Source organism: Polyodon spathula, chromosome 14, assembly GCF_017654505.1.
Source record: "Polyodon spathula isolate WHYD16114869_AA chromosome 14, ASM1765450v1, whole genome shotgun sequence".
Lineage (NCBI taxonomy): Eukaryota > Metazoa > Chordata > Actinopteri > Acipenseriformes > Polyodontidae > Polyodon > Polyodon spathula.
Window position 1 is genome coordinate 11,599,695 of NC_054547.1, and position 13,333 is coordinate 11,613,027.

The window sequence follows — 13,333 nt, forward strand, 5'->3', positions numbered from 1 at the left end:
AAATGTTTAGAAATAGTTCAGAAACCTGACATAAAATGAATGTTGTTATCTATCGTGTTTCAACAAAAATATTACAAGTTAACTGATTTGTCATACCAAGAACAGAAACATCAAACTCCCTCATATGGTCCCCGGCTTCATTTGTGGCCACACACTGATATCGCCCAGTGTCCGAGACTTGGGCATGAGAGATCAACAGCTTGCTCCCATTAGACACAATCTTCACCCCTTGCCTCTGTCTAACTGGTTGACCGTCCTTCAGCCACCTACAGCGATGGAACCAAGAACAACCACCAAGAAAAAAAAAGCTTCAACCACAGAAGGCCAACAGGGACCCAGAAGAGAGGAAGACAGATTCATAAAATATATGTTACGCTATTTTATTCCACTATTCTATGTACTGAGCAATGCACTGCTCAACAGGTCCATACTAGAGACATCATGTCACAATATAATACAGAATTATAAAAAGGATGGCTCACGTGATGTGAGGTGGTGGTGTTCCTCTCGCACGGCACTCCAGTTCCAGTGGGCTGTTGAGGATGACAGTAATATCTGTGGTCTCATCCCCCCCTTCTACAGATGGTGGAACTAAATAAAGAAAAGAGAAATAAAGAAGGCACCCATCAAGCTAAACAAGTTTATCTGAAGGCAAACCAAGCCTACATCATAGTCACTGAGACGGAAATGTTTTAACTGGTGCGAAAGTTACACAATCAATTTCTTTTTTTTAAAAACTAATGGAATTACAATATATTTCATTCGTATGAAAATGAAAACCTAAGTAAACTGTGAAGTTAATGGATAGGAGGCCATGCAGACAACCCAAATCCATGATTTGACCTGAAATGACTTTCTGTTAGCAGATATTTTTCTACATAGAGGTCAACAGGAAAGTCAAGGCGTTGTTAAAATAATGTACTGTATTAGGTCATGCCATTGTCATGCATGAGAACTGAATAAACATTATCGATGGCCAGAAAAAAAACAACAAATGAAATGTAATGAAATACAGTCTGAGACAAAATCCTGATGATCCAAATCTTCATCTTTCGAAGGCTTGGATAAGGATCTGCCTGGACTTGAACCTTTACGATTCAGATGTACCAGATTCAAGAGTGTCTGTTTTAATCTTTGTTACCACTGTTTCATCACCATAGTTTAAAGATTCTAAAAGGCATAACTTACCTAAAACATTGACGTTATATTTGATCTCCTTTTCACCAGCAACACTGGTTGCCACACACGTGTAACTCCCGGACTCCGACACAGCTGCATTCAGGATCTCGATTTTCTTCCCACGCTTGAGTATTCGGACATTGCCGCTGGTCTTGACCGGCGCTCCATCCTTCAGCCAGGTCAGCGTGGGTGGCGGGTGCCCCCCTGCTTCACACTCCAGTGTCACTGAGTTACTGACTAACACCTTCTTCTCTTTGGGGGCGTCCGAGCCCCCTTCAATCGTGGGGGGAACTGTGGGACAACAGGAAAAGTTACTGTATAGCACACCTTACCAATTAAGAAATCTTTCGTTTTTAAACAGGCAATGCACTAATTTCACTATTTTCACACTGGGAACAGATAGGCATCTTGTGGCAGGGTAGAAGCCCAAATAGTGTGTTTGTGGGAATGTAAGGTTGGCAGGGATGGGGTTAAATCTGTCCCTACTAGCAATCTCAGGAATGTCAATAATTGAGTGCTAATTGGGGAGTGGCCACATGTATTTAAAGGGAGGGGAAATACTTTGTCTGGAAGAGGATGTTAGGTATGTGTAGCCTGTGTGTGTGTGTGTGTGTGAGAGTGTGGAGAGAGAGAGAGAGAGAGAGCGAGAGAGAGAGAGGAGTGTGTGTGTGTGTGTGTGTGAGAGTGTGGAGAGAGAGAGAGAGAGAGAGAGAGAGAGAGAGAGAGAGAGAGAGAGAGAGAGAGAGAGAGAGAGAGAGAGAGAGAGAGAGAGTGTGTTAGTGTTAAACTGTTTTATTTGTAATTGTGAAGGTGAAAATGAAGCCTGACAGCAGTGTTTGGATACAGTATTGTTTTGTTTGAATCTGTATTTTGGCTCTCGTGCCAGTTTGTTTGTTGCTGTGTTTGTTTTTGTGTTTAATAAATGTGCTCATTAGCTCTTGAACTGCAGCTTCTTTTTCTGGATCTCTTTCTTGCCTGGTCTGTGATGCTACCCTGTCACACATCTATTTTTGCATTTATTTTTATTAACTCTGCATATGATTTTTTTTCCCAGTGGATAGTTACCATATACATCCAGATCATAGGGCTTCTCAGCATTCCCAGCAATACTAGTCACGTGGCAGGTGTAGCGGCCAGCGTCAGATACTTGCACCAGAGGGATCTGCAGGAACTGCCCCCTGTCGACATACAGAGCCTGGGGACTGGAGGTGAGGGGGCGGCCGTCTTTATACCAGGTGATGGCAGGCACGGGGACCCCTCGGGCCTCACACTCTAGCGTCACTGGGGTGTTGAGGAGGGCCGACAGCTCCGTGGTCACATTACCCCCTTTAATACTGGGGGGCACTAGGAAAGAAATGAAAATCAGAGATACATCTGAAAATGATTGTTCAAACTTACTACTTAATGTTTTTGCAACCATGTGGTTTACTAAGCTTGTGTTGGCCAGGATGCTGGAGGACTATAATTGATGACCGCTATAAGTGAAAATCTTACCGTAGACATTCAGTTTGAAGTCCTTGGTCTGTTTCCCGGCAGTGTTGGCCACACTGCACTGGTACCGACCCTGGTCACCCAGACGAGCGCTCTTGATCTTTAGCACCTGCCCTTTGTTCAACACTTCAATGTTGGGGTCTCCCAGGAACAACAGTCTGAACAAAAACATTTCCTAATTATTTCACATTTCTGAATATCTCATTGAAACCCGTTGAGCTGAACAGTCAGAAGGTTTAGTTTATATAATAACGTTTTCATTTTAGTTATGTGGCTTTTTTAAAAACATTACTGGTATACAATGGCATTACTTTAGCCAAAAACTAACTAAAGCATGTGTTTATAACATCCACTGAAACATCACACTTGTCTGGCTGGCCAGGGTAACCATTGAAATCTAAGAACCAAATGGTGGAATGCTGACTGCTGATTGGTTCAGAACAAGTAACTCTTCAAATCTGTTTGAAGGTCAGGCTATTTAAAATAACTTTAGTATTTCAAATGTCTTTTTAAAAATGTTGGCTTTAATGTAATTAACTATAAAAGTGTTTACATTCCAAAATTGTGAGGGCGTAGGCAGTGGGGGTCTGGAAGCAATGGGGAATGCAAGATTCTTAAAACAGAAAAACAGTAAATATTTGCAGAAACACAATAGATTTCTGATGCAAAGTTTAACATAGTAACTATGGAAAAGGCACAGATCAATCATGGGAGAAGCATGGAAAAACTGAATATTTACTCAAGTGATTTCTTATAGTGGTTAAAAGGAACCTATCCCTATTAGAACATTTTCACAATGCTAGTTGACTGCAGTAGTTACATAAAGGGATCCATGCCAAACTCAGAAGCAGATACACACTTGTTGTCCTTGTACCACTGAACGGTGGGGAATGGGACTCCTTTGACTTTACACTCCAGACTGGCTTCATGGTTCAGGATCACAGAGACCTCACTGGTAAAGGCAGAACCAGTTATACTGGGTGGAACTGAGTAAAGAAGAGAAACACAGTCTGTTACACCAAGATGCTTAAATATTTAGCAGAAATGCCATGTCTTTAGATTTGGCTGGTGAGTCTGATGATAGAATGCACTGTTTTGCATTGTTTGTGGATGACAAAGGAAGAGAAAAGATAGCTGAACATTCTAACTGACAACCTCAAACTTACCCAGTACGTCCAGGTTAAACAGTTTCTCTGAGCTCCCGGCAATGTTGATGGCCTTACAGCTGTATCGGCCTGTGTCTCTCGTAGTTGCCTTCAGTAGTCTCAGGGTTTTACCTTCATGGAGGATTTGAACAGCACTGCTTCCAACAACCTGTAGATAATAAACTGACCTTCAATATTTGGACAATATAGCAGCAGAAATGTGAACTGAATTCCCACAATTGCAGACCTGCACAGGGTGGCACATGGGGGATTTTTCTTGTGTCAAATCCCTGAATATTGATATTTAAAATAATTAAACGTAATGTCTGCATCTGCCAAAGAGTCTAAATTGAGTTTCCGAACCACGTAAAGTTTTACAGAAGACAGAAAACAGAAGACTACCACATACAGGCACACCATCTTTGAACCAGGTGATAATGGGGGAAGGCGTTCCTGTCACGTCACAGAAAAGACTGCTGGGCTGGTTCACCACCACTGACACATTATCTGGCTTCTCATTATCACGCACATCTGGGGGAACTGCAGTGAGTTAAAATAGAGGGTCAGCAAACAGCTCTGTCAAGATTGGGTAGACAGAAGCATTCTATAATTTCAATGTATAAAAGTATAAAAGCATTAACTGTTACATGCAACAAGCTCACCGTGCACTTTGAGCTGGTACTTCCTCTCGGTGGTGCCAGCGTCATTGATGGCCACACAGACATACTCGCCGTTGTCGTGTGGAGACAGTGAGGCAATGATCAGCAGCGTGCCGTCATCCTGGATCGAGACACCCGGCTCATTGCCAGTCATCTCCTGCCCATTGCGAAGCCACTTAATGGTGGGCTTTGGGGTACCTAAAATGGAGTAACCCAGTTACAAGGAATGCCAGAGACAAGGCTTGTATAACATATTTAATTATTTCTCAGTTATTCTAAGATTGTAACTAAAAAAAAAGGTTAGTTCCTTCATCAGTATAAAGCCCCCAAACCTACCTGTTGTGCTACAAGTAATTTTATAAGTGGTTTAGCTTGTAGCTCTCATACATATACAATAGTCTCATCTGCTGAAGGTCCTACTTACCTTTAGCTGGACAGGGGAATGCAATGCGCTGGTTAGCTATCCTCTCCTGGAATGGGGTGTTGTACGGGGGGTCCAGGCCTTCAACAACTGGAGGAACTATAACACAAGGGTACAGAAGCTGTTGTTTAATCCTGTCATTTTTCAACCTGCTATTGAAGACTAATCTCTCAATCTGTTCACCCTGCCAAAGACAGTTACTTCATGATATCTATGTCTAGTTGCTTATACAGAAACTGTGATGCAAAAACTGAGTTTCCATGATTTGTAACTCAAACAAGGTCCCCAGGAACCAAATGTGAAGTTTCACAGGATTCTGCTTTATCAGTGCTGCCTGCTTATAAAACTGTCTTACACTCAGTTCACTATTTCCACTGTGCCAGCTGTTAAACAGAAAAGTAAATAAAGAAGCCCACCTTGAACCTGCAGCTCGATCTCTGCCTCATCCCGGCCAGCTGTGTTGCTGGCAATGCACTTATAGACCCCGCCATCAGAGAGGGTGACCCCTGAGATGGTCAGAGTGCCTTCAGGGGCACTGCTGAACTGCGATCCATCCAACAGCAGGGCGAGGCCGTGCTTCAACCAGCTGACTACTGGAGGAGGAACTCCCTGGGTAATGCAGGGGATGTCAATGGTGTGCCCAACTTGGACTTTGATTACCCGAGGACCAGCTTGGATCTTTGGAGGCACTGAATGTTGAACAGAAATCAAAGCTTTAGGCCTTAACATTTTTTTCCTAAAATGAATCCCTGCTGGGTAATGTACTGTGGCTGAATTAATCCCTGAAGTCATGTAACGGTAAAGCATTTGGAAACAAGACAACACAGTGTTGTCACAGTTCTGGTATTTTTAGCAGCCCTAAGAATATATTTTTCATGTTTATTGGGGTAACAATATCTGCAGTGACAATATGTTCAAAGACCAAGATACTGCATTAAAATACTTGACATAAGGACATTTATATCAAACAGTTTTTTTCAGCTTTCTACAAAATATTAAACAGATGCTTAACTTTCTTGATACAATAAATACACAACAGTGGGGCATAAATCATGGATGGAGCACAACACATAACCTAAAGCCAAATTTGGGGAGAAGTGTGGGAAATAATCCAAGCCTTACTCTCACCACTAAGTTTCACTATTCACAAAGCAATTAACTCCAAAGTGTAAATAGCAACATTTATGTTTTCAGAAAAGTTCTTCACATACATTGGTAAAGGCTTATTTAACGTCTTAAATAAGTATTTAATTAATAAGCAATTAACCATTTGCTTAAATGTAGTTACATGTTAATAAATAGTCAATAGATATGCCATGTATGTGTGTATCTATCATAAGACTGCCATTTTAGCTCATACGTTGAGTAGGTTTTTTGAGACTTGGTTTCCTGCTTCAATAAAAAAAAGAAGATATACAAAGACTGGTATGCAGCGTTAACAATATTATTTGATAAACTGTTCACACTACATAAATACTGCACATTTAAAAGCACATGACGTTTTCAAATTGTGATTGTGATAACATGAATAGGGTATTAGTAGCTTTGTGTGCATTGACTGGCTTTTATGAGCAGATACATTTTGGAGGTACTTATGGTCCCCAGCAGAATAAGTTGAAAGGAGATTAGCAGCGAGCTAATCTCCCCTCATCGCTACATGATAAAGACAATCCGGCAGCTTTACACACACATACACACACACACAAAACACACATACACAATGAAGTTCAGAGGATAATGAGAAAAAAAACCATGGGAGTATTTAAAAACAACAACCCTTACCATTTACATTGAGTTTCACTGCCTGAGTAATGTTGCCAGCTATGTTTGTGGCAACACACAAATACATCCCGCTATCTGACACTCGTGTCTCAATAATCTTCATCGACCCAGAAGGGAGCAGGGTGTGCCTGCAAGTAAAAATATATACATGCTGTAGATACTTCATTTAGACATTTAGAATGAAGGGCATTTAAAAGGACTGTGCTAATTAACTGGTTAGCAATTAAAGCTTTACTGTTCATTTCTACTGTCAGCAGAAAACCAAGGTATCTTTCACTTTAAATTAGATTCACAGTTCTTACAACTGCAACCATATGTTCAATAGCAGATGCAGTCTATTCTGACTAAAAGCAGAAGGAAACAGCACTTGCAATTGACCAACTCACTGCAGTATTATTTTTGTCTTTAGAGTGTATTTAATTGTTCTATGTTGTCTATTCTCAAATGGTAATTTTTGCCATTTTACTTTTTCTCACAATCAATGAAGTCAATGCAAACGACAGTGGCCTGTTCATCCTATTGGCAATTCAAATACATTTTGGAAAGATACACCAGGTCTGATTCCAGACTGACCTCCATTCAGTCATATGGACTTGGGGGCTCCAGACTGGCGCATCCGGTTAAGGCACTCCACATGGAGTGCAGGATGCGCCCTATAGCCTGGAGATCACCGGTTCAAGTCCAGGCTATTCCACACCCGACCGTGGACGGGAGTTCCTAGGGGGCGGCGCACAATTGGAAATGCACCGCCCGGGTGGGGAGGGCTTAGGTTGGTCAGGGTGTCCTCGGCTCACCACGCACCAGCAACCCCTGTAGACTGTGCCTGCAGGCCTGTCTGTATGTTGCCCAGAGCTGCGTGATCTTCTCACGCTGTAGCTCTGAGGTGACTGCATGGTGGGCCTGCAGAGTGAAAAGAAGCGGACGGCTGACAGCACACATTTCGGAGGACGCATGTGTCCTTCTTCGTCGCTCCCGAGTCAGTGCGGGGGTGGCTGCGGTGAGCCGGGTTGAAATAAAAAAAATTAAATAAATGGGCTTTCCAAATTGTGGAGAAAATAAGATATAATAATTGCTGATTCCAAATTTATAAATAAATAAATAAAAAAAAACACATGGACTTGATTTGGTAAATAATTTAAAAATGTGTGCTTGGAAAGGCTGATGACAAAGTTAGAGTAGCCAAATGTACCCTCATCACAAAAATGGTTTCAGCAGTTTATTCAGTGTGCTGTCTATTATGTTGGGTACTTGCCTAGGCGAGAAGGGGGAGATGAGTTGCAGGTCCTTTGCCCAGGTGATTATGGGTGGAGGGATGCTCTGGACCTCACAGGGCAAAGTGATGTCCTCCCCTGCTGTGACTGAGATCTCCACCATGCTGTCGCCTGACCCTTCTCCCCCCTGACCTTCCCTGCCAGGGCCAGAGACCCTCGGCTTCACTACAATACAAGGAACAAAGAGTAGGTGCACTGCTGCAATTGTTCAAGGAAATAAAAATAGGAACTACATTTAGAATGTAAGGTCTTCTGCAAGAACAGTCTTTTAAAGAATGAAAAGCAGTTAAAGCTTTGGATACAGTCATTTTACAAGACACTTCTTTCTGTTTCGAGGACACAATGCACTAAAGGGGTAAGATATACTGAAAGTGTGACTGTCCATTGTAACCTCCCAAAACATTAGAACATAAAGTTTTGCAGAAATTGTTAAACTGAACCAGAAACAGCTGTAATTGCAGAAAGTAACTGAAGTAGAGTATGTATACAGATTTCAAGAATGATCATAAGCAGGTTTAAAGCTCTCTGTATGTAAGAAGTATTCACTTACCATAAACAGTCAGCTGTACTTTTCTGGATGTGTAACCAGCAGAGTTGCTAGCTGTGCACAGAAATTCACCCGTTTCTTCCCCAGTGGGTGAGGCAATGTGAAGACTACCATCAGGGACCAGTGTGAATGAACTGCCACTGAGGTCTATTAGCTGACCCTTCTAGAGAACAACACATAATGGTAGAGTACGGTACATGGATTAATGTGACGTGTACTTTGGTAAATGTCTGCTGGCAACCAGGGGTCCCCATGCAGGTTTAAACAATTAGAGTTGAGCATTGTAGTCGTTGCTGAGGTATTTATTTGCTTTCATTTAGATTATTTTAACTTTGGCTGTCATTTTAACCAGAAGTCTCCTTGCCACAAAATAAAATACATAGCACTATCAGTCAAGATGTTACTTTACCCAATAAGACATTACCAGCTACAGATATGTTTTAAATATAAGGAAATAAAAGTCTGAAATCTCACAAGCAGCTTGGCTATTCCCTATTTATAATGAAACGCACACTAGAAGACTGGGCTGCATGCTGCTTTCAATATTAAATGTTAAATAAATGTTATCTGGATACTCCCTTGACCAAGAATGATTGCTTGTTGTATGTTTTACATAAATAAAGGAAAAAAAGGGTTGGAATTCTGGTGGTTGAATAAACAGCCAAATCAGTGTTCAAAGATAAATAGTGCCAAATTAAGTCATGATCATGGGCAAAGGATCCATAGCTATCCGCCAGCTGTTGCTGAACTTAAAGCCTAAGATTTAATTTGCCTCAGATGTCCCGTTCAGTTTAATAGTGCGAATTTGTAAAAGTCACAGTTAGCAAGGAAGAAAAAAGAAACAAGTCTTACTGGGTCTAACAGATTTACTGCACCAGGGCTTTTATTGGACTTTCATTGCATGAAGGATTAATATCATTGTATTGGCATATTAAAGGACCTATTAGGTAATGTAGAGATTTTCCATTCACATCACTGGACAGGATGGCACTAAAATTATACCCTGGCCTGTCTGACCCGGCAACTCAGGCACTGCTCCCAACAATTAGAGAGAAGTCAGTCCCTGAAACTCTTTGATATCCTCGAGCTGTTTCTGACAGTAATACATTTGCCTACAGCAATGACTAGGAGTCCTCTGTAATCTTGTGTCGCTTCTCAAGTCACTCCTATATCATTACAACCTTGAAATCAGTTTCATGAAAGGCTTTGTGGTAGAAAATTCAAGTCTTGAGCGTGGTTTCTTTCACATTTTTTTTTTTTTTTGTTGCAGGGGGCTCAGACTATAAGGGCTCTGGTATGTGGATGGTGCTCAACAGCATTGCTTGTTAAATAGTAAACATTTGCAATTCAACCTATAATTTAGTTCAGTAGGCCAGCTGAGCCCACCTTTATAACTAGGTGTGGAGTGAGAGGATACAAGTGATGTAATCAAAATAGTGTGTAATAAAAGTCTTAGGTTTGTGGCAGATCTGAATGCTGCTATGAGCCAGTAAATTAGGCTTTATTTTTAAACAAGAAAGTCTACTATTACAGTTATCTGTGTGTGTGTGCGTGTGTATGTATATATATATATATATATATATATATATATATATATATATATGACTGTATATGTATTGTATTTTCAGTAGCTTTTACCTTGGACCAGGTAATGTCAGGTTTGGGCACTCCACTTGCTCTGCAGGGTAATGTTACTTGGACCCCTTCGATGGTGTTGAATACTTGGGGTCCATGCTGTATTGTTGGAAGAACTAAAAATTGAAAAAGAGAATGTTTGAATGCTGCTGCCCAATATACAGCAGATGAGAAATCTAACAGTATGTTGAAAGAATTTACAAAAATCTTCCCATTCGTTTGAGATTGCAGAAGAAGAGTTCTTTGGTCACGAACATTTCCGTTCTGAGTGCTTTAAGAATCTGGTAAATTTCACTTTTATTAGGACATGGTGGTTCTGTTTGAAAACACTGCCCCAGTTCATTTCAACTCACGTTCAGCATGTTTATATGGCTCTTAAACAGCTGAGACAGCACTTGGCTCTGCCGCTCGAGGAATTCTCATTCCACTTCACCCCCCCTCTACCTTCCCTCTCTCTCTCCCACTATCTCTGTTTTACTAATAATCATACAGTAATCTGCAGAAGCCATTAGTGCTGGAAACTTGGAGTAGGTATCAAAGTTTCCCACAGAGGTAAACTGCAATGATTTTTTTTTTTTTTTAAGAATTTAATTTTAACTGTGCTTCAACTTTATGCATACTGCATGGTTGGGAAAGTTCAACTTCCTTATTTTTGACTTGTTTACATCTGAATTTAAATCCAAGCTGATCTGCAACAGCTGGTTAACCTGTTCCAAAATAAATGAGTAAACTGGAGCTGGCTTGCACAGTAAATACCAGGCAAAACAGTGAGTTAATCACTTTTGACCTGCGCAACCTTTGAGCACCGGTGTGTTATTCTTCAGATCTTTGTTGAGCATGAAATATCAACTTGGGTCAATACAGCAAACTTGAATAGAAATCACATTAGATTCTGAGTAGGAATGAGAAGGAGCATTGACTCATGTACAGAACATGAGGTGGCTAAGTATACCAGAGGCAATGCAATTTATAACTACAGCAACTGTTTGTGTAAGTACAGTAGAGAGTCAATTATTCGATCTTTGACCAACTGCACTGTCAAATCAACCGAGCGCACCTGTAACCACGTGATGAATTACGTGTGGTGTATTACGCACACAGCTTCTGCTGCTAAAATGGCTACGACATTTAGCTGCCACAAAAAAGACCAACAGTCTGAGGCAAATGAAAGTTACAGAATTATTCAGACCACCAAAACCTTAGATGGAGCACTGTGTGCATTACATTTTTGCAGTTAAGCAAATTAAAACAGTCACCTTGTTCTTGATTTTTCTTTTATTTCGTCAGTAAGGGCTGGAGATCCTGTCTATGTTATTGAGCAGCTAAGAACTTGTATTTAATTAATTTCATTGCCTGTTATTACAATGCCTTAACAGCAAGTATCGAAGTATAAAAACATTGTACTGAATTTCTGAAGTTTAATGATTCCTAAAGTTCTGTAATGTGTCAGACTTGTACTGAATTGTATTCCTTGATTATTTTCAAAGTTTGGTTTATAGTACTTTTAATTACAGTATTTCATTACCTTAACTGTAGGTAAGGTTTACTGAATTGCATTAATTTAAAGATTTGTAAAGCTTTGTAAAAATTTTGTATGCTTAATGTGATAGGTTACTAGCTATATATCATCAGTAGGTATTTGTGTACAACGTACAGATTAATTCTCTTTATATCATGCTTGCCATGCAGGCATAATTCGTGATATAAAGTGAGTCATGATATAAACCAGGTTTTACTTTTGCCTATGACAGCACATTACTGGTAAATCCATCTCAGTTACATATATGAGCAGGAGAATGATGGGAAATGTAGTTCTCGAAGGTTGATGTGGGTACATGTGAAGCCATCCTGAGGCAGGAAATCCAATTTAAAAGTTTAAAAAAGTGGTCAAAATGTAAAAAAAAAAAGAATTAAAACAATACACACCATACATAAACAGTTGTAGCAACACATGGGAACACGTAACACAATAAAATAAAAAGGTCCTTATGTACCCTTTAAGCGAGGTGATATAAAATGGGTTATTCTGTACTTTGTACTCTGTTAACTTTATTCTATACATTATTAAAGGCACTAGTGGTACCTTTGACAATCCCATACACTGCCAGTTTCACTGATTTATCAGTGTGATGGCTAGTCTTTTCCAGAGAGTTTGAAAACTTGTCAAACCAAGATGAGAAAAATAACAAATTATTTTCATGTGATTGGAGAAGTTTCAGAAGAAAACCGTGATGAACAAAATTCAGATATGACGACGAAAAGAAGACATGAGCAATGAAGGTATTATTATTATTATTATTATTATTATTATTATTATTATTATTATTATTATTATTATTATTATTATTTCAATGTTTCCAGTACTGAAAAAGGTTACACAAGTCTACAGATCTGAAGGGACTAAACGTATGTGTACTATATAGTATTTAAATATGTATAATGCACTTAAAACATTAATATATGGGTTTTTAGTTTTTTCGTTTTTTTTTAATCATTACCTGAAAAAAATCTGGGTACCTGGGTTTTTTTCATGGCAGGTATACGACTCTGGATTTTCTACCCATGCAGACCTCTAAAAGGTACAGTATTTGTTTTTAATACCTGTTCGATTATCCATACAAATTGATTATGTCAACTAGTATCAGTCTCAATTAGTTTGGATTATTGACTCTCTACTGTATTAATGATAAGGAAAAATCCTTTAGTCAGTTGAATATGAATGAAATACATAAGAAATTGCAATACGGCATAAAGTATGCAGACATTGAAAAAACAAAACTCTACTTCATGAAAACAGCCAACCCTTCTGCTTTCCATTGGGGATCAGTTGAGAAAGCCAGTGGGACGTACCGAAGATCTTGACACTGGTGGTCCGGTTACTGGTTCCTGCCACGTTGCGGGCCACGCAGGTGTACTCCCCCCCATCCTGCAGCCGGACACGCTCAATGTGCAGACTCCCGTCTCGACGGATTGTCAGGTAGGGGTTGGGGCTCAGCTGGAGCGAGAGAGGAGACCCAAATATGGTTGGCTGGAGGATCGTTTAAGAATATAAAAGAACCCTTTCAAAATAAAACCCTCATAGAATTAACTTGATCATGCAATAAATCATTCAATCAGTCCATCGAATGAAAAAATAATTTGCAAATCAAATCTGGATTCTATACTGTATTTTCCAGCATTTTGTTAAAATATGTGAATTTCAT

At 39.9% G+C, this 13,333-nt stretch overlaps 1 protein-coding gene across 2 annotated transcripts in view; it reads right to left on the bottom strand.

Annotated features, from left to right (window-relative positions):
• hmcn1 (hemicentin 1) overlaps positions 1 to 13,333 on the bottom strand; it is a 91,848-nt gene that overhangs the window by 31,492 nt on the left and 47,023 nt on the right. For both annotated transcript variants that reach the window (XM_041271187.1, XM_041271186.1), the window contains exons 19-34: positions 12,981 to 13,125; positions 10,134 to 10,246; positions 8,499 to 8,658; positions 7,930 to 8,113; positions 6,678 to 6,805; positions 5,312 to 5,584; positions 4,899 to 4,994; positions 4,478 to 4,672; positions 4,225 to 4,355; positions 3,837 to 3,984; positions 3,530 to 3,656; positions 2,674 to 2,828; positions 2,245 to 2,523; positions 1,189 to 1,470; positions 483 to 591; positions 97 to 266 (exon numbers count right to left, since the gene is read on the bottom strand). In XM_041271187.1, the coding sequence (XP_041127121.1) occupies positions 97 to 266; positions 483 to 591; positions 1,189 to 1,470; positions 2,245 to 2,523; positions 2,674 to 2,828; positions 3,530 to 3,656; positions 3,837 to 3,984; positions 4,225 to 4,355; positions 4,478 to 4,672; positions 4,899 to 4,994; positions 5,312 to 5,584; positions 6,678 to 6,805; positions 7,930 to 8,113; positions 8,499 to 8,658; positions 10,134 to 10,246; positions 12,981 to 13,125 (2,695 nt within the window). The remainder of the gene's footprint in view (positions 1 to 96; positions 267 to 482; positions 592 to 1,188; positions 1,471 to 2,244; positions 2,524 to 2,673; positions 2,829 to 3,529; positions 3,657 to 3,836; positions 3,985 to 4,224; positions 4,356 to 4,477; positions 4,673 to 4,898; positions 4,995 to 5,311; positions 5,585 to 6,677; positions 6,806 to 7,929; positions 8,114 to 8,498; positions 8,659 to 10,133; positions 10,247 to 12,980; positions 13,126 to 13,333) is intronic.